At 42.4% G+C, this 18,911-nt stretch overlaps 1 protein-coding gene across 1 annotated transcript in view; it reads left to right on the top strand.

Annotated features, from left to right (window-relative positions):
* The first annotated feature begins 4,945 nt into the window (after positions 1 to 4,945).
* Positions 4,946 to 18,911, top strand: part of DGKQ (diacylglycerol kinase theta) — a 61,548-nt gene continuing 47,582 nt past the window's right edge. The window contains exons 1-2 of the mRNA XM_033174020.1: positions 4,946 to 5,307; positions 17,873 to 17,952. Coding sequence (XP_033029911.1) covers positions 4,983 to 5,307; positions 17,873 to 17,952 — 405 coding nt within the window. The 5' untranslated portion in view covers positions 4,946 to 4,982. The remainder of the gene's footprint in view (positions 5,308 to 17,872; positions 17,953 to 18,911) is intronic.

Raw genomic sequence — 18,911 nt, 5'->3', positions numbered from 1 at the left:
TGCACTTGTAATTATGTACTTTTTATTTTCCAGTAAAGGATGTGTGTGTAATATATCTATCTATCATCTATCTATCATCTATCCATCTATCTTTCTATCTAATCTATCTCACAGGCAACTACAGCTAACAAAGCCCCCCTGACCAGCATGCCAATATGATGCTCCTGTTTGTCTTTCATATTTTTTTCCTGTTCAGTGTATGTTTAGAGAAAAGGGGAATGGGAATCAGTTTCCCTCCCATTGTCACTGTATTTCAGCCTCTTTCAGCCCCAGTCAGCATGGCCAGTGGCCAGAGATGATGGGACTTTGTAGGATTAGGATTGAATAGGTTCCTCCAAGCCTTGCTTGGATTCTCCCTAAACCTCACCTCCAGCCTAGTCCCCACCTTTGCTCCCTCTGCCCTGTCTTGATTCCCAATGGAAACATGACCCTGGGTAACCACCTGGTACCCCTAGACTCTTGTTACTGCTTGGCAGAGATTGGGGGCGTCTTAGCCATAGAGGCTAGTGGTGCGGAGAACCACGGCACCAAGTTCTGGAGGGCGCCAGGGAAGAGGCGGAGGCTGGACGCAGCGCCACCCGACATCAGTTTGCCGCCCTTGTCCGCCTCCGCCATGCTGCGCCGCGCCCGGAGCTTCCGTCCCACCGGAGGAGCCACCCTCCAGCTGCTGCCCACCTGGAGGGAAACGTGGGGGTGGGGTGGGGGGCGCCGGAGGGATCCTTGCACCACGGCGCCAGATAAGCTTAAGATGGCCCTGGGTGGCGTGCAACCCTTGCAACAAAGTTAAACAAACAGCTGTGTTGAAAACATGGCAGCATGTCCCTCCTGATGCAGGTGTCATCTTCTGCCCACATGGAATAACTTGAGGGCCTCTTCTCTTGTTTTGTTCATGGTATGGGAATTGCTGTAGTGTAGTTCCTTGCTGACTTTACTCAAGGGCCCTTGAGAATCCCTGGACTACACGGGAAGGAGCCCACACCGATGCTCCTCCCTGTAATCAGCGTCGCCTCTCGGGAAAACCGGAAGAGAAAGGAACCGGTGTAGGCTTTTCAAGTTATCCTAGCAGTGCAGGAAGGAGCTCCAGTGCAGTTTACACCAATAAAACAAATGTAATGTGCAAAGAGACTGCAGAAGTCCCATGTATCCTCACAAGTCCTCAAAGCAAAGGGTGATTCATACAGAATACCATTAGCCACGTCATGCCTGTGCTCACTACTCTAGCCAGGTATAATAATATCCTGAGGAGCAGTGTGAAGAATTTTGCCAACTTTCTGCTCCTGATCAGAAATTTGGAGAGGGAAGCAGTAAACAACTTCTTAATACTTGCCACAACAGTGTGATGATCAGCTTATCAGTATGCGAAATGCACCCCACTTAATTAAACAATTTTCAGTAGTCCCCAAAAAGTCTGGTTGAAGAGTAGTGATAGTGGGGGGGGGGAGTAGTTTGTAATGTGCCCTGTTTTTGGATCTGTTTGCATGTTTTCCTCCAGCCCCGATTTATCTTCACTCAAGATTTAATCGGCTTTCAGAAGAAACTGACAGGCTATCAACAGCCCCATGGATTGGGAAGAAATATTTTCTTTGCAAATTGCTGGTGTTCTAAAAGTTCAGTTTTAAGCCCTTACCCTGGTATGTAGAAAGAATTGTACGAAAGCATTATTTCTGCTGATCCAAGGAGGGTTTTAAGTATCTCAGATTAGAAGACTGGCAGGCAGCAATTGTTCCTTCACTTCCAGCGCAGCCCAGAAATGAGAAATGTCAAGCATATCTTAGGCTCACTTCGCTTGTGTAATAGCAACGCTTGGGCACCTAAGTTTTGTCACTATAGCTACTCAACTCAGCTGGGGCTAGAGTAAATAAAACGTGGAAAATGTAACACTGCCAGCCTGCACATTATGTTGGCAGCAAAGTACGTGGCTTGATGTTCCAAAACAAACATGGGTTTTTAAACTAGCGCTTGAATATACTCATTCAAACCATGACTTAAAAACACATGGGGTAAAACCAATGTTAGTAATACTCAGAGTAGACCCAATGAAATCAATGGAGTTCTGAGGTCTACTCTGTTTATAACTTTGGACATCACCTATATAAATGTAGTCAATCCCAACAGTGCATCTAGTAAGCATAATATGAGTGGTTAAGCATTTGCTTCAATGGTCCTAGGATCAGTTTGGGGGGGGGCTGGGGCTGGGGCTGGGAAAAGGTAGACTTCTGTGAAAATATTGTTATGAGTTTGTGGGTCTATGGCACCCTAAATTTGTGAGTCCAGTAGGTGTTAGAATTTCATCAAGCCCCCTGAAACCCTGGATCCATCAAGGGTTAAAATATAATCTAGGCCAGTCTACTAATGAGGTAATTGCCTGGGAGATGAGCCATTAAGAAAACAGAAGTAAGATAATGGCCCATTATAGAGAGGGGCTCTGGGGCAGACAGCAAGTGGGTGGAGACCCTCCTCCAGCTCTTAGTTAGTGAATGGAGAAAGGTAGAGTCTTTAGAGTTGACCTAGGAAAAAAGGTTGCAGTCTGTTAAAGGTGACAAGCTGGAGAGATGGTCAGAGCAAGGTGTCTGATCCCAAACAGATCCCAAACCTCCCACTGCCTTGTGGGAGAAGCAAAGGCTAAGGAGTAAACCCTTCACAAATCTGGAGTGGAGTCCCTAAGACTGTTGGATGGCGTCTTGTATGCCTCTTCTGGAAAGTCTTGCATCCAAGCTGGTGCCAAAGCTATTGCTCTGCTTTGCTTTGGACCCATCAGCGAGGCTGAGAGCAGGGTCTTGTCTGGGCAGCCCAGGACCTCCATGCAAACTGCCGCTGCTTGCACCCCAGTGAGGTCACTTTGGTGCTGCCAACACAGTGGTTTGACTTCACTCCTGGAGGTATCTTTCAAGGCAGACGGATGCCAACTAATAGAGTCATAGAATTGTAGAGTTTTCGTATTCGATCAGATTATTCGAAGGTGTTGATACTTTGCTGCACATTTGGTTGCTGTAAACCCGCTTTGTGTATAGCAAAGAATAAATGGCGGTATACAAATTATAAGTGAAATTGAAAAAAATGAAAAGGCCACAAGGGTCATCTAGCCCAACCCCCTGCAAGGCAGGAATCTTTTTGCCCAATGTGGGTCTCGGACCCATGATCCTGACATCAAGTGTCTCATGCTTTACCGACAGAGCTATTTATTTAATTGCTTTTAAAAGATTGTTACCTCCCCCCCCCCAATAAATAAATGTTCTTATTTTTACCCATCATATTGAGTCCCTGCCAGGGGGGAAATGCAGGCTATAATTACATAATAATAATCCCCCAAAGGCCTTGTATGTTGCGGCGGGTCTTTATACCTGAGGAAAGCCTCCATGAGGGGCAACCAAGGCTTCCTTTTGTGGTGGAGGAGCAGAGTGCTCTAACCAAGACTCCCCCCCCCAAGTGTCCCTATTTTTGAGGGACAGTCCCAGATTTGCAAAAGCCATTCCTTTTTCTGATTTGATCCCGCTTTTCCTTAGGATATCCCTATTTTCATCGGAGAAATGTTGGAGGCTTTGGTGTTATCCCACCCCCCAAGCCATCTGAAGGCAGCCATGTATAGGGAAGTTAATTTTTTTTAACGATTAATGTTTTATTATGTTTTTATATATGTTGGAAGTCTGCCAGAGTAGCTAGGACAATGCAGTCAAATAGGTGGGTGGGGTATAAATAGTAAAATTATTATTTTTATTCTACAATAGGACGTCCATGTTTTCATCGGGGAAATGTTGGGAGGGTATGCAGGGCCAGATTTAGGTTTGATGAGGCTACTGAAGGTAATGGGGCCCTTTATATGTCCAGCTGTCAATGACAAAATTGTCACTTTTTGTGTTGAGTATATGTTATATGGTAATTAATGGACCTAATAGGTATCTAAAGCCATTTGCACATGCAGAATCTAGGGACCCTATATTTAGAAATGAGCAAACCAGTGATATTTTAGGGAGCAGGCTAGCAGGCAGGGCCCATTAGTTACATCATAGGAGCCTACACAACACAAAACACTGTTGCTGTATGTAGGTTTTATTTTATTTGGTTTTTTTTAATCTTATATTTTGGAAATGTACATCCAGGTTTTTTATCCTTTAATTTTTTTGGAGGGCCCCCAAGAGAGTGGGGCCCTAAGCTATAGCTTGTTTAGTTCATACATAAATCCGGCACTGATGGAGCCATGCTGCTTTTGCTGCGACTGTGTTTTGCAGGGGGTTAGACTAGATGATCCTAAGGGTCTACAACTCCGACCAAAGAAGAGCGGCAGACAAAATTTATGAACTATGTCGAGATGCCAAAAAGCTTACAGCAGGCAGAATTAGAAACCAGGAAGAGGACATCTTTAATAAAGAATGGGGGAAAGTTTAATTATTTGAAAAGCTATTGTAAACAATTGCATACATTGGCAGGATTGACAGAAAACTTGTAGTAAAAAAAATTGAACTGTGGATTGACAAATGATTTATAAAAATAGAGTTATGAAAGAGATGCAAATCATTACATTAAGATCCTGCACTGGTTGGAGGGTATGCCAAGCAGCACGTCGGGGCTGCCGTGGTCCTGGAGCGAGGAGTTCCATCGGCCCTTCCCCGCCCGGGAGAGGGTGAGGGAGGGAGGGAGAGGGACTCTCGCCCAAGCCGCCCGCGAGCCCGGCATGAGGCGGTTGCGGCGCCGCGGCGGCCGCTGAAGCGCCGCCCTTCTGCGTCCCTCCCCATCCCCTCCTCTTCCTCCTCCCTCAGGCCGCCTCCTCAGCCGCCGCCGCTGCCGCCTCCGGCTTCCCCTGGCAGCGCGGCGGAAGTCTCGCAAGAGAGGGGCTGCCTGCCCGCCCGCCCGCCGCCACCCGTCTCCTCACGACGCGCCCCTGAGGGGGAAAAGAGAGAGACGGAGACGCGGCAGCCCGTGCGCGCGCTCGCTCTCTCGAGGCGGAGGACCCCCGAGCCGCTGCTTCCCTCCCGAGCCGGGCGAGCATGGCAGACGGAGCTCACTCCCTGCTCGGAGGCGGCAGCCGGGGCTCCAGCCCCGCCGCCAGCCCCCTCTTGGGCAGAGGGGGAAAGAGTTGCTCGCTGCCCACCACGTCGTCGTCGTCGTCGTCGTCCTCCGCGTCTTCGCTGCACCAGCAACGGCGGACGCCGCCCGCGTCGCCCAAGCAGCAGCAGCAACAGCAACAGCATCAAGCGGCGTCTCGTGGGAACGCGCCCGGGCATTGCTTCAAGAGGGTGACCCTCACCAAGCCCACCTTCTGCCACTACTGCACCGACTTCATCTGGGGGCTGGCGGGGTACCTGTGCGAAGGTAAAATGCGGGCTCTGTGGGAGGAGCGAGAGAGGGAGAGCGAGAGAGCGCGCGCCTGTGGGAGGGAGAGACTCCTGCAAATTAATCGATCGATTGATCGATCGATCGATTATTTAATTAATTTGTATACCGCTGTCCAGCCGGAAATCTCAGGGCGGTTCACAGCATACAAATACAAAACACACACACACACACACACGATATATAATAAAAAAAACAAGAACGTGAATCTCCTCACGACCCCTAGTGGGGGAATTACCAATAGAAGAGATGTGGTTTTTGTGTGTTACGCGTGAGACCCTGAATTAATCAATTTGTTTCTTGGTATGCAGCCCTCCACCCAAGGGTTTCAGGTGGTTCATAACATATGAATACAACGCACAGAATACATAATAATAACAAGAATAATCTCCTTACAACCATATCGGGGAAATTATCCATAGAAGAATCATAGAATTGTACAGTTGGAAGGGACCTTAAGGGTCATCTAGGCCAACCCCCGGCAATGGAGTAATCTTTTGCCCAATGTGAGGCTCGAAGCCGTGATCCTGAGATTAAAAGTCTCCTGTTCTGCTGACTGAGCTGATGTGGATATGTGTGTGAGAGAGAGACCCTGGATTGATCTATCTATCTATCTAGTTAGTTATTTTGTATGCTGCCCTCCACCCGAAGATCTCAGGGCTGTTCACAGCATACAAATGCAACACACACAGACGCAGACACACATGATACATAATAAAAGCAAGAACGTTAATCTCACAACTCCTGATGGGGGTGTTATCAATAGGAGAAATGTGGTTTTTGGGTGGGTGTATGTGTGTGTTAGGGACAGATTTCATTTTTCTTCCTATTTTGGGTGAGTGCCAGCCTGTCCTCAAGAGAAAGGGTTAGGCAACACACACACACACACACACACTTTTTGCAAGGGCTCCTGTGCCTGTGAACAGGCAGAAATTCAGCTGGTGAAGCTTTCTCAGTCACTTGATCTCCATACCAGCAGCAGATACAAAGGACTTCCTTTTGTAGGTTTGCCAACATTTCCCTTCCTGGTGGTTCTCATTTTGTCTTAAACCAGCCTCTCAGTGTGGGGTTTTCTTCCTCTGGCAAAGAAACTGCTAGCACATTTGCAGGGCCCGGTGTGGTATCAGATTGGATGGGGGATTGTACGTTCATATTGCTCCATTGCAGGGGGTGGGACTAGATGACCCTTAGGCCCCCTTCCAACTCTACAATTCTGTGATTCATCTCTGTGTTGGGAAAAGCTTTTCCTGTTGCAGCAGCAGCAAATGCAAATCACTTTCCCTTGTAAGATTGCCAAGGTGGGGCTTCTGTTACTTAAATAGTTGCCTAACAGGTTGGTATTATTTGGGTGAAGCTCTTTGTGCCATTTATGTGCCGGTAAAAACTTACTGGGTTGCCATAGAGCCAGATGCCAGGGACTTTTCCTTGTAGAGGTGGCTATGTATATGTGTATGTGTATGTATATATTCCTGACAAGATTTCTTTGTCTTGACATCTTGAGGTTTATCAGATGAAGTGTTCCTCATCACTTCATTTTGCCCTGGGGAAAACCTCCCTGTTGCACCACAGCTATAAGGGAATTCCCTCTTAATAGGCTTGCCAGTACTTGCAGGTCCCGTTATCCAAGCACTCGTTATATGAAAATTCACTTATCCAAACACGAAGAATTAGTACCCAAACCTTGCTATGCACACCACTGATTCAGATATCCAAACAGGCATACCTGTGTGTAGCCGTTTCACCAGAAACCATGGTGGGAGGGAGGAAGTGGAGAGATTGGACAAATAAGAGAGCATTTTACCCTTCCTTGTTTGCCTTTTGCAAGGTTTCAGAGGGTTTTTCTGGGTTTTCTCTGGTTTTTTCATCATTTTGGGGCCAAAATTCTGTGGTTGGGAGCGCATTAGAAATTTCCCCATAGGAATAAATGGAAGTTGTGAACTTCTTGTGCAAACATTCACCTAACAAACAATTCCCTGAGAATGCATTGTGTTTGGTTAGTGAGACCTGTGTACATTTGCCTCCTGGCAGGTAGAAACTTAGCAGCTGAGTCCTTTATCATAGTTTCCTCTCTGTTGCCAGAAACAAACTAGTCACATCATCTCAGAGCAAGTCATTCCATGGAAGCTGGTTGTGTTAGATTTGATTACTCAAGAAACTGCCAGCCACAGGTAGAATAGGATATATGGGCTGATGATTTGGTGCAACATTTATGGTTTTCTGTGACTGGCTGTATGCTGTCTTAGCTGCCACTGAGATTCTATAGAAGATAGAAAAGGTGGGACTTGCTCTCTTTTTCAGGGGTCAGAGATGAACAGATGCTTACAAGGGGTGTAAGTGTTAAACCCCTTCTGTGTGAACTTGAGTCTTTTGGGACTGGCAGGGTCTTGGTCCTTCCATGCTGATGGGCTGCTATTGGTGGGCTGAAGAGTTGTTCCTTAGTGTCGCTTGTTAAGTGTGGTTTTCTGTTTTAAAATTGCCTCCTGTTCATGGCCTGCTATTCTTCCATCTTGGAGGTTGGTAGGTCAACTTACGCAAATGGTATTGGTTTCAATAAAGGAGAAGAGAGAAGGGGAAATAGGGTTGTCCCCCCCCCTCTGCTGCGCATGCTAGCCATGCCATACATTTGGTGCACATGGCAAGAGGTTCTGTGCATGTACTGATGTACACTCATAGAGCTCCTTTATATGAATGGGGATCTTGGACCAGCCAGGATCACCTTTGCATGGAAAAACTCTGTGCAAACGCCAGTATGCCTGTAGAGGCTGCTGTTTTTGTGTATAGGAAGGGTGCCCAGTGTTAGAAACTGAGATATGTTATGTAATTGTCAAATGGCACCCAGGTTACAGTCGCCACAATGGACTTTCTAGGTGCTTTTTGGGGCACAACTCCACCGGCCAGGGTATGACACTTTTTGCAACCTACATTTTATAGTTGAAATAAATACTGAACAACCTGAAGGTTATTCTGAACAAAGAATTTAATTATCCTTTATTCAGAACTTGGATTATTTTCACTGTGGCATGCATTCCGTCCTGTCTAAATTATTCTTTCTTTCTGAAACATGGTTTTGACATCTTTGTTAGTTTCAGGTAAAGATCCTTTTTCTTCCATCCAGCTGTTAGAGCCTGTTCATTATGATACTTTGCTACTTGGGCTTTATTGAGGTGGGGGCCAGTTTACTGGGAGTGAGATCTCCCCAGATAATTTGGTTTTTTCTCCATACAGCAAGGGGACCATGATAAAAAAGGGGAAGGAACATCTGGCTTTGAGATTTGCTTCTCTTAGCTACCTTGTATCCTGAGTGTAAAGCAAGTTATTGGACGCATTGAGCCTATTTGAAGTTTTATGCTATGCATAATTTCTGAGTCTGCAGGGCTGTTTCCTTCCCTTTCCTTTGGAGGAAGCAGCTGTTGTCCCTGTTTGTTCTTGATGCATTAGGGTCTGAGCATCTTGACACGCCACACTGATCTGTTCTAACTTGCTAAGATGCAGACATCATAAGATGGCCATGGCCTTGAGCACAAAGGTCGCATACAGAAGGGTGACATACGTTATTTAAAGATTTAGAGTGGCACTATGATTAAGCATTGCTCATATCCATATTGCATAAAAAAGAGGGTGTGAGCTAGGTATGGAACCCAAGGAATGAGTCATATACTATATAGCTGGGTATAATTGAGCAACACAGTAGTGTGTGTGTGTTTATGCACCAACCAGGAGTTCCTTTGCATCAACTAATTTTGAAGAATTTTAAACTAGGAACACTGAAGTGCCTACCGGTATTTTGCATGTGAGAGGAGAGAGAATCTTATGCGAACTCACTTACAGAAGATTACACAAAAATGTTTATCATAAATAACAAAGGAAAATCTTGATGTAAAGGTGATACATTTTTGCTTGCCTTAATCATTACTTCAGTGCAAAGCAGTAATATACTTACCATGAACATGTTCAGTAGATTTTTCCTTCCTTGTTTTCTAGTCCCTTCTTTAGCTGATAACCTTTGAAATATTGACCCATAGATTAATAAATAAGTACTAATATTAGTCTCATGGCCTTTTACACAGCTTTTCTCCTTTCATCTCTGGTCCCATTTTAGTCAATAATCTACTTCATTCCTTCCTACACACCTTGATAAATTACATTCATTATGAATGGTCCTTGGCTAGAGGAAAAGTCATCATAAAATGTCTGCTCAGTGTGGTTATGCTCTGAATGTTTTAAACAATGGATATAAAGTATTTGAGGCGAACATTTGCAGTTAAGAAATAACAATTTTGACTGCATAATTGTACTTTGGAGTTCATTTATTTAACTTTGTAGGATTTTTGACCCAGAGCAAATTAAAACAAAATTTAGGCATACAGTACCATTTGTTTTAAAGTACTTTGAAAATGTTCATAAATGCTTTTACAGGAATGCTACTGAAATGGGCTACATTTTACCCTAATTTTAATCTTTTTTACATCTCTGAAAACTTTATCCGTAAGTTAGAAAAAATAAATAATATTAATTACTGTTTCTCATTACAAAGAGTTCTGAAGCAAATAGCAATACAAACAGCTCAGCCTACTTGGTTAGACTTGTATGTTTCCATCTCTAGGTCTGTGCCATCAATTTTCTTCAGTATTTACAATGTCTCACCATTAGATCTGGTCATATATAATGTTTTTCATCTAGCCATGGCTAGGAGATATGGAGCATGACTTGGGCTCATGTGATGCACCCCCCCACCCCCATGTAAATACTCCCTTGCCCTTCATTGTTGGCTTTAACTATGAGGTATTGTTATTGTCTGTATCATTGGATTCCATCTTAATCTGGGCATACAAACTCATTTAAAACTCTGGTAAAAAGGGGAATATTTGATTGGGAATGATACAGACATAACATTGTACTATAGTTAAAACATATTGTGGATGGGATGGGTAAAATTCATGTGAGGCAGTGGATTTGCTATGAGCATTGTTTTTGTTTACTGGGGTTGATGGGAGTTGTAGTACAACATCTGAGGACCCAAGGTTGAAGAACACTGATGTGGGTGAAATAACAAAGAAGTTAGGGGGGACGTGTAACCCCACAGCACACTCCAGATCGCAAAAGTAGACATTAACTACATTCAGATAATCCATTAAATTTTGGTTTGGTGAATCAGAAACAAGTAGTGATGAATCTTGGGCTCATGTGCCCTGATTTGCCTGCACATGAGAGGAGAGTAACAGTTTGCTGCTGTGTCCAAATCATTTGAAAAATAAGACTTTAGAGCTGTCTTGCTCAAAAATGGCACCTAGACATTTTGTTTTGGCGACTGTAGCCTTGGTTTAAGATGCCATTTGGCAACTAGCTCAGTGTTTTTCAACCACTGTTCCGTGGCACACTAGTGTGCCGCGAGATGTTGCCTGGTGTGCCGTGGGAAAAATTGAAAAATTCAAGAGAATTACTTTATATATAGTCAATATAGGCACAGAGTTAAATTTTTTAACATTTTCTAATGGTGGTGTGCCTCGTGATTTTTTCCATGAAACAAGTGTGCCTTTGCCCCAAAAAGGTTGAAAAACACTGAACTAGCTTATATATCTGAGTTTCTAACACTGATAGATTAGTTTTCTTTTTGACTTAGATCCCTCTACCTTTTGAAGTTGCTCTGTGAAAATTAATTTCCCCAGCATGTCGTCCCCCCCCCCGATTTATTTTAGTTACGTTTGATTCCACTGTTGCTTGAACCTGCCATAGACCTTCTCTGCTGCTCACTTACTATAGTCTGACCTTCCCCACTGATCCGTTGAAAGTTGATTCACTTACTGGTAATTATCAGTAAGGAAAGTGGTGATTCAACCATAAACTCATAAGCGATATTCAATGTGATAATCTAGAATTTTGACTCCTTTGTGAAAATACTGCTAAAATTTCTGTGCTGTTAGATAGTTAGGTTCAAGCATAATCCCATTATTTATCACACATATAATATTTGTGAAGAATGCCCCGTTCTGTCTTGATCTGGTCCTCATCCCTGAGTTCTGAGTTCAAAGTTTGCTTGTTGAAAAGAGGATTGCAGTTCCAGGAAATGATCTTATTACTTTCTCTTGATTACCAAAACTGATCAACTGTATGTTTTTGGGAGCTTCATGCCAAAGGATTTCTTAAGGAGAGATGACAGTTTCTGTAGGAACCAGAAAAGGAAATTTGAGAGAAGTCTAGTGCCAGTAACATGCAAAAGTTTTCAATTTGAATATAGGTCCCATGATCACTGTTTAATAATTTTTATCATTTAAGGCAGAGATTTTCAACCAGTGTGCTGTGGCACCCTAGGGTGCTTTGAATGATGCTCAGGGGTGCCGCAGGCAACACTGGCCACTGTCCCTCTTTCTTTCCCTCCTCCTCTGATGCCCTCTTGCTCTCTGCCTCCCAAAGGCTTGCACAGCTGTTTATTGCAGCAGCCCTGACTATGAGCCCCGCAAGTGAATGATGCCTCTGGGAGGCACCTCTCTTTGGGGTGGGGGGGTGGGGTGGGGAAACTCAGAGACCAGGGGAGGCAGCAGCAGTTGCCCAGAGGACGCCCAAGGAGAGGGGAGAGGAGAGGAAGCTGAGGGAACACTCCACAAGGGAGGGCGTTCAAAAACGGTTGAGAGGCTGCCAGCTCTGCAGGCAATGGGTGACATAACTGGGCTCCTGAGCCCCACAGGGGTGCCACAGAAAGAATGTAATCAGTCAAGGGAGCCGTAGACTCAAAAGTGTGGAAAACCTCTGACTTAAGGCATCCAATGAGAGTTTGATATACTTCATGTAATGCTTCTGTTTCAATACCATGACTTGCTTTGTGAGGCAAACATGGTTATAAAGGCCCTAATTTTCTAGGGAGATCTCCCCCTGCCCCACAATGCTGACTCTTGTTTTGAAAAAAAAAGAGCAAAACTTGTAGATTTTATAAAAGTTAGCAGTCATCTGAGTGCATTTTCTGGAAACCTAAGTAATTTTCGGGTTGTAGCAATCCCATTGGCAAATAATAATCCAGACTGAAGTTGAAGAGGGAAATGAGGTCACTTAAACATCTTTGGCTGTAACTTCTTTCTTAATTCAATTGCAGCACTGCCACAGTGAGTAACATTTCTGCTTCAATTAGTCAGTTGTTTCAGACCTCCTGGATATTGGGCTATTAGGTTTCCCTCCATACATGCATAAGTCTGAGGATCTGGTGTTAGTTTCACTGTGCTAGAAATGTATTTGATTTTCTTGGCCATTGTGGTTCAGATTCTGCACTGCCTCCTCCTGATAGCTTGTTTATCCTTTCCCCAGTTTTGACTCCATTTCTAACTGGGGTTTCCTGGTGAAAAGTATGGCCCTCCCCCATATACCACAGGTCCTCTAGCAGGTATCAACAGTGGCCTATAACTGCTAAGCAACATACCAGGGCATAGTTATGCATCACTAAATTGACTGGGGCAGTACACATCCTGCCCATGGGCCAAATCCATCCAAATGGGAAGATGGACTACACTCAGTGCTCAGAGTGAAGCCTGCTTGTGCCATTAAATCTTGTAGCAGTTGTTACTTTCCAGGCAGGCTAAGTCTTCCCCTCCCCGGAAGCATACACCCAATGTTGATTGAATGAACATTAGGTTAGAAATAGCTATTTTTACTTCTGGTTTTCTAAGAAACACAGCTATAAAAGGTCTTTGCCACACAGTCAACCCACAATTTAGAAGTCAATAGTGAGCTTGGTTTTGATGTCTATATGTCCCTATGGCAAATCAGATAGGCATTTTCTGTGAAGCTTTATCTGGTGATTGCTTTATTGTGTATTTTTGAGATGTACTTTTACATTTAGCAGCTAATTTTTTATCTAATGGTGTGAATATGTGGGTGATGGCTTAATCTTGGAAACAGTTGTTTAACCATTGCCACACTGTGCGGTGTTGTCTTCTTCTTCCCTACCCAGTCTTGTTTTTTTTAAAAAACATATTTTTTATTAAAGATTTCTTGGTTTACAAAAGGATGTGCCTATCTCTTTTTTCACATTACTTTTTCTACAGATCAGTTTCATTTGTTGAGACATTAATGTTACGGTACTTTAGGAAGAAAAGGGGGAAAGAGGTGGAGGGGGCATGATGAGTGGGGGTCAGGTGGCAATGCTTCTGTTTTACTTAATGTATGTGTGGGGTTTTGTGTCAGCATGGCTTGTGCAGGTTCTCTTTACTATTCGCTTGTGTTCCTTTGGTGGTGAGAGAGGTTGGGGTTGGCCTAGGGTGTGGTTGTCTGCTTGTGATTGGCTGTGGTGAACTTTGTTTTCATGTGTGAGGGGTGGGTGAGTGTTAGCCATATTGATTTGCATGCTGTTGGCGGATTCTTGTCATTGTCTTGTTGGGCTGTGTACTTGATATAGGGGAGCCATACCAGGGTGAAGGCGTCTTCTTCTATTTGTCCCCGTGTCGGTTTCAGTTTATTGGTTAGTTTTTCAAATAAAGCTGTTTCCCATACTATTTGATACCATTGATCCATTCTTACTCCTGACAGGTCTCTCTAGTGTCTGGCTATGATGTTTCTGGCTACTGAGAGTAGGTGGATTATAAGCTCTTTATGATGTGAGTGGGCATTATTATCTTGGAAGATGTTTAGTAGGGCAAGTTTTGGGATGACTTCTATTACTTGCTTAGTTTTTTTGCATATTTCTTGTATGATTGTTGTCCAGAATAGTTGAATTTTGGGGCATTCCCACCACATGTGGAGGTATGCGCCTGTGGAGGTGCATCCTCTCCAGCATTTTGGTGAGGTTCCTGGGTGTATTAGCGCTAGTTTCATTGGTGTTAGGTACATCTGTAAGTGAGTTTCAGAGTGAGTGCTTTCCTTTTCAGTGATATGGATTTAAAGGGAGGTTTAGACCACATTTTGGTCCACTGAGGGGTTAATCTCATAGCCTATGTTGTCCTCCCAGTTTTTTAATTACATCTAGGGGCTTTGTGTGATTTTGGAGTAGTATTTTGTATATTGCGGATACCATCCCTTTGCTGTGTGCCTTTGTTTTTAGGAGGAGGTTTTCGAAGGTTGCCAGGGGTCTAGTTGCTGATGATTTTACTACTGAATCCTACCCAGTCTTGTTCTGTTTCCAAGTAGTCCAGCCATTGTTCCTCTCTCTTACCATTCTGAGCACAGTGTCATGCTGTTGTGTCTTCCAGCCTTTAGCAGCTACTTGCCTGTTGGAGCCCATGAATGTTGCTCATAGGGATGTGTAGGCTGCCAACTGTTTGGAGGCAGTTGCTACTTATCCCAGGAGAATTGCTGGGTGCCACATTATAGGGCTCCAACAGGCAAGCACTGAAGATATTCTCTCAACCCAGGATACATGTCTCACCTGGGAAGAAGTGCACACACACACACGGTTAGGTTCATAATTAATCACAGACTGGTTTTGCCTATCTTGATAACCTTGATAACTAACTCAAGTTCAAATGATAAGGTTTTCTGAGCTGCTTGTTCCTGTCTAAGAAGCAGTTTGGGTTTACCGGATACTCTTTTCTCACATGCACTTAATCTAAAAAACTGGAACAAAGTATTCAGTTCTGGAGGTTTGCCTGTAGAAGCAATTTCATCCTTGATACAAAAGACAGAAGAGGTTGTGATAACAAGTGGAGCAGAATACATCAATTACTTGTAACCAGACCAAGAGAATCAATATCTTGCAACTAATGGAAGGCACGACCTTTTATGATGTAGAACTTGGAAGTCTTGAAGGGGAAAAAACCACATTTCAACTGGCTATCCATCCGGAAGACAAATTTATTTCCAGGACTACTACTAAATTATTTCAAAACCTTTCATAACAAGAAAACCCAATGGACATACATGATAATATATCGGGTTTGAGAAACTAACTAATTGGGGCTGTTTGCTTGAGTCTGCAATAGCTCAACAGTTCTACAATTTGTAAGCTGTTATCTTTTTCTATCTTCTATGTAAAAGGAGCAATTGATTGACATGAAGGAAACGTAGGTATTAGCTTCTCGGCCTTTTGGCTAAGATCAAGTGTAGCTTCCTTTTCCAATGACTGAATCTCAGTATGGAATTTTCTGTTGAGCAAGTTCATTAAATGCCTGGGGTTTCTTTGGGAAATTAGGCATGGTAGAAATGGTGTTAAATTAGATTAAATTCTGAACTCTTCCTTATAATGTGCTTTTCAGGGGAAAATCCCTGTTGGGTTATTATGGGTATTAGACCCCTACCATTATTTACTGTGAACCCAGTATTTTACCTATGCATCTCTTGTGTTTTCTTCTCCAGTGCTTCCTAATAATTCAATGAGGAATTTAAGTTGCATTGTGAGGGTCCAACATACTGTAGTAGCTTTCGTCTTTAAGACTATAGTTTTGGAATGTTATACCAACATATCTCCCCCCCTTTAAACTGAACGAATTTTGAATTCTATTATAATTTTTTGTTGACAGCTAGGATAATAACAGTTTTACGTTGTTTAAAAAATGGTAGAGGATTTAAAAAAAGTTTAAGGACTTTTTTCTATTTCTTTTCTTCTTTTACTTATAAAAGAAAAGAATTTCTGAAATGTGTCATTTTTCTATATGTGGGATGTTTTGCCTCCTCTATTGTCAGCCACTGCATAAAAGGCCCTGTCCATGGAAATCGTTGAAGATATGAACACCTTTAGCAGGGCCTTGGCTAATAATGATCACACTAAAGAGGAAGTTGTTTCAAAAAAATATTTTGTATGGTATTGCAAAGCAAATATATCACCTTGATGTCATACCATATTTACCAACATGTTTCCTATAAAGGATGTGTTTTGATAGGCATCCACAAATTTCATAATTCAGACAAAAATACTCTTTCCCATTAAATATGTACAGAACCATTTTTGAAAGCATGTTGTGAAATAGACAGATGCTGACCACAAAACTTTTATTTTGTAGGAAATCTAGTAGATCATCATAATAATAATACTTAGTAATAGCCCTTGTTATTAAGTTAAATTTAATATAAACTGGTATAGTCCAGAAATGAGCAAAAACAAGTTTAAAACCCCCAATTTCTTGTATTACAGGCCAAGGTGCTCGAATTGTCATCAACTATATAGCACTTAATAGGACCCACTCTTTGCATATTAATTTAGGTTCTGATTGAGAACTCTAATCAACACGACTTAAAACAGCTATGATAGATAAAGCAACGACTAAGATGCTTCAGCTTAAATGCTACAAACATTAAAGGCTTCTGCTTCTGCATCCAATAGCTGATAGCTTCAAGGTCATCTGTGCTCAGCTACAGCATCCGCTGAAGAGGACAATGGAAAGAAATAGAAGCAATTACACTTCAAGCAAAATGAATAGCACATGATCAAAAGATGGCAAATCCCACAGAGCCCTTTTAAAATGGCAGCTGAATTTTTAGCATCTGAAAAGCAGCCATTTTCTCTCCTTGAAAATTGATGCTGCCTGTCAAAGTATGTTGAGTAAGGTTGAAAGTCATGAGGAAGTTAAGTCTTAATAAGTTCAGTTGGACTTAAGTAAACATGTTTGGAATTACAAGACAACATAGAAAATGTGGAATTGCCTTGCCAGTGACGCCACATAGGAAGAAGTCAAAGCGATTAAGAAATGGGTTCAAACTACTGTATGTTGATCACAAGATTTACATGTGACAATAGATGTAACAGGATGTGGAATTCAAGCACTGATAGAGCATAATGACAAGGTGTGACAAAGGATGTCCTTTTTTCACAGCTGCCCTGCCATGCCATGCGCTGGGTTGATGTTTTTATTGAGCTATCTGCTAAAACCCCAAGATGTCTTTCCTAGCTAGTCACTGCTAGTTCAGACATCAACCTGCATGCAACAACAGGATTTTTTTGCCCTTATATGCCTCTTTTTACACTTGCTTTCATTGATCTGCCTTTGCTATTTAGTTGTCTATTCACCCAATCTGGAGAAACTCATTTGGAGCTCTTTGCAGTTTGCTTGGATTTTCGCTTTTCTGAATAATTTGGTATTTATATAGCAGAATTCAGTGCTTTAGACTGCTATAGATACTTTATCTCTGTATGGTAGGCAATTATTGTCCCCATCTTTCAGATGGGAGAAGGTAGGATGTAGCTGTGAAAAATGCAAATTCCATGCTGCAGATGATTAAGAAATGAATTAAAAATAAAACTTCAGAGACCATAGTACCCTTACAGAATCTGAAAAAGGAGAGCTTAGTTCTGGAAAAGCGGTAGAAGAGCATAACCAAAATAATCAGGGGCCTGGGACTATGAGGAAATTCTACAACATTTGGGGTTTTTTTTTTTTTTGGCAAGTACGGAGGGACATGACAGAGGTTTATAAAAAAATTGTGGTGGTATAGAGAAAGGGGATAGAAAGAAGTTTCTCTCTCTCATAATACTAGAAGTTGGGGTCATGTAATAAAACTAACAGTAGTTTCAGGACAGAAAAAAACAAGGACTCCTTTACACAATACAACATTGAATCCGGGATTAATGGTGTAATTGGATTTTTAATTTTTTTTTAAAGACCAATTAACACACATACTTTATTTTCTACAGTTTGCAATTTTATGTCTCACGAGAAGTGCCTGAAGCATGTGAAGATGCCATGCTCCTGTGTTGCCCCAAGTCTTGTAAGGGTAAGTTGCCCAAAATGTCTACTTCTCCTGCATATCTCTTGAGTTTCTTTCTCCTTCCCTTTTGTCTGCCTTTATGCTGAAAACCATTTGATGTTAGATGCTTTTCGTTGAAATGTTTCTGTAGGAGAAATGCAAGTAAACAAAATAACACATTGTCCCTAAACAAAGGTGTAGGTTAACATTTCAGTATACTAATTCTGTTAACAACTAGAAGAGGTAATGAAATGCCTAGCAGTATTTATTCTGCCCCAAAGATCTGGAAAATTTGCAGTTTTAAAATATCAATTAGCAGAACTGAAATAAGGCAACATAATACATTGTGTGATAACATGTGGTCAATCTTGTGCAAGGATAAAAAATGGAAACTCCTATCTTGCAAGAGTTTGGGACATTTTAAAGTAAATCTTCAAAATTGTATTCAGTATTTCAGTCTGGCCTGAACTTTTCCCTGTTACTTTCGAAAATAAGAATTATCGCAGCTATTATTTACTGGAACACAAACTGGAGATATCTGAAGCCTTTAGTTCTGTCCATAGAAATATAATCAAAGTGACTGTGGTTATGATAGTATCTACATGTAGGTGGCTGAATAGGGTGTAGATGGAATTGTACAACTTGTGAAGAACAGTTCTTTTTAGTTTAGAGATTTTATAAGATCTTCTAGACATATGAAGGTCTTCATGATCATTGGCCATGCAAAATACCAGGTGTTTGGAGCCAAATGATGGAGAGTTGTCAAGGTGACATAATAGCTCCCACCACCCCTTTTGAAAATACCCCAGGATCAAGTGGACCCTTACTTCCTGATATGCATACATACCTTTCATGGTGAATACATATCTACAGTCTGGGACACAATGAAAAGGAGAAGGGACATTTTCTTATTGGATATTACTTTGACAACAGCTCCTCCAGGCAGAGAGGTGGGAAAAGGAGAGGATGTGGAATTGCCTGTTTCT

This window comes from Lacerta agilis, chromosome 16 (genome assembly GCF_009819535.1).
Source record: "Lacerta agilis isolate rLacAgi1 chromosome 16, rLacAgi1.pri, whole genome shotgun sequence".
Classification (NCBI taxonomy): Eukaryota; Metazoa; Chordata; class Lepidosauria; order Squamata; family Lacertidae; genus Lacerta; species Lacerta agilis.
Note: the sequence above shows the minus strand (reverse complement) of the source record. Positions and strands in the feature narration are given on the sequence as shown.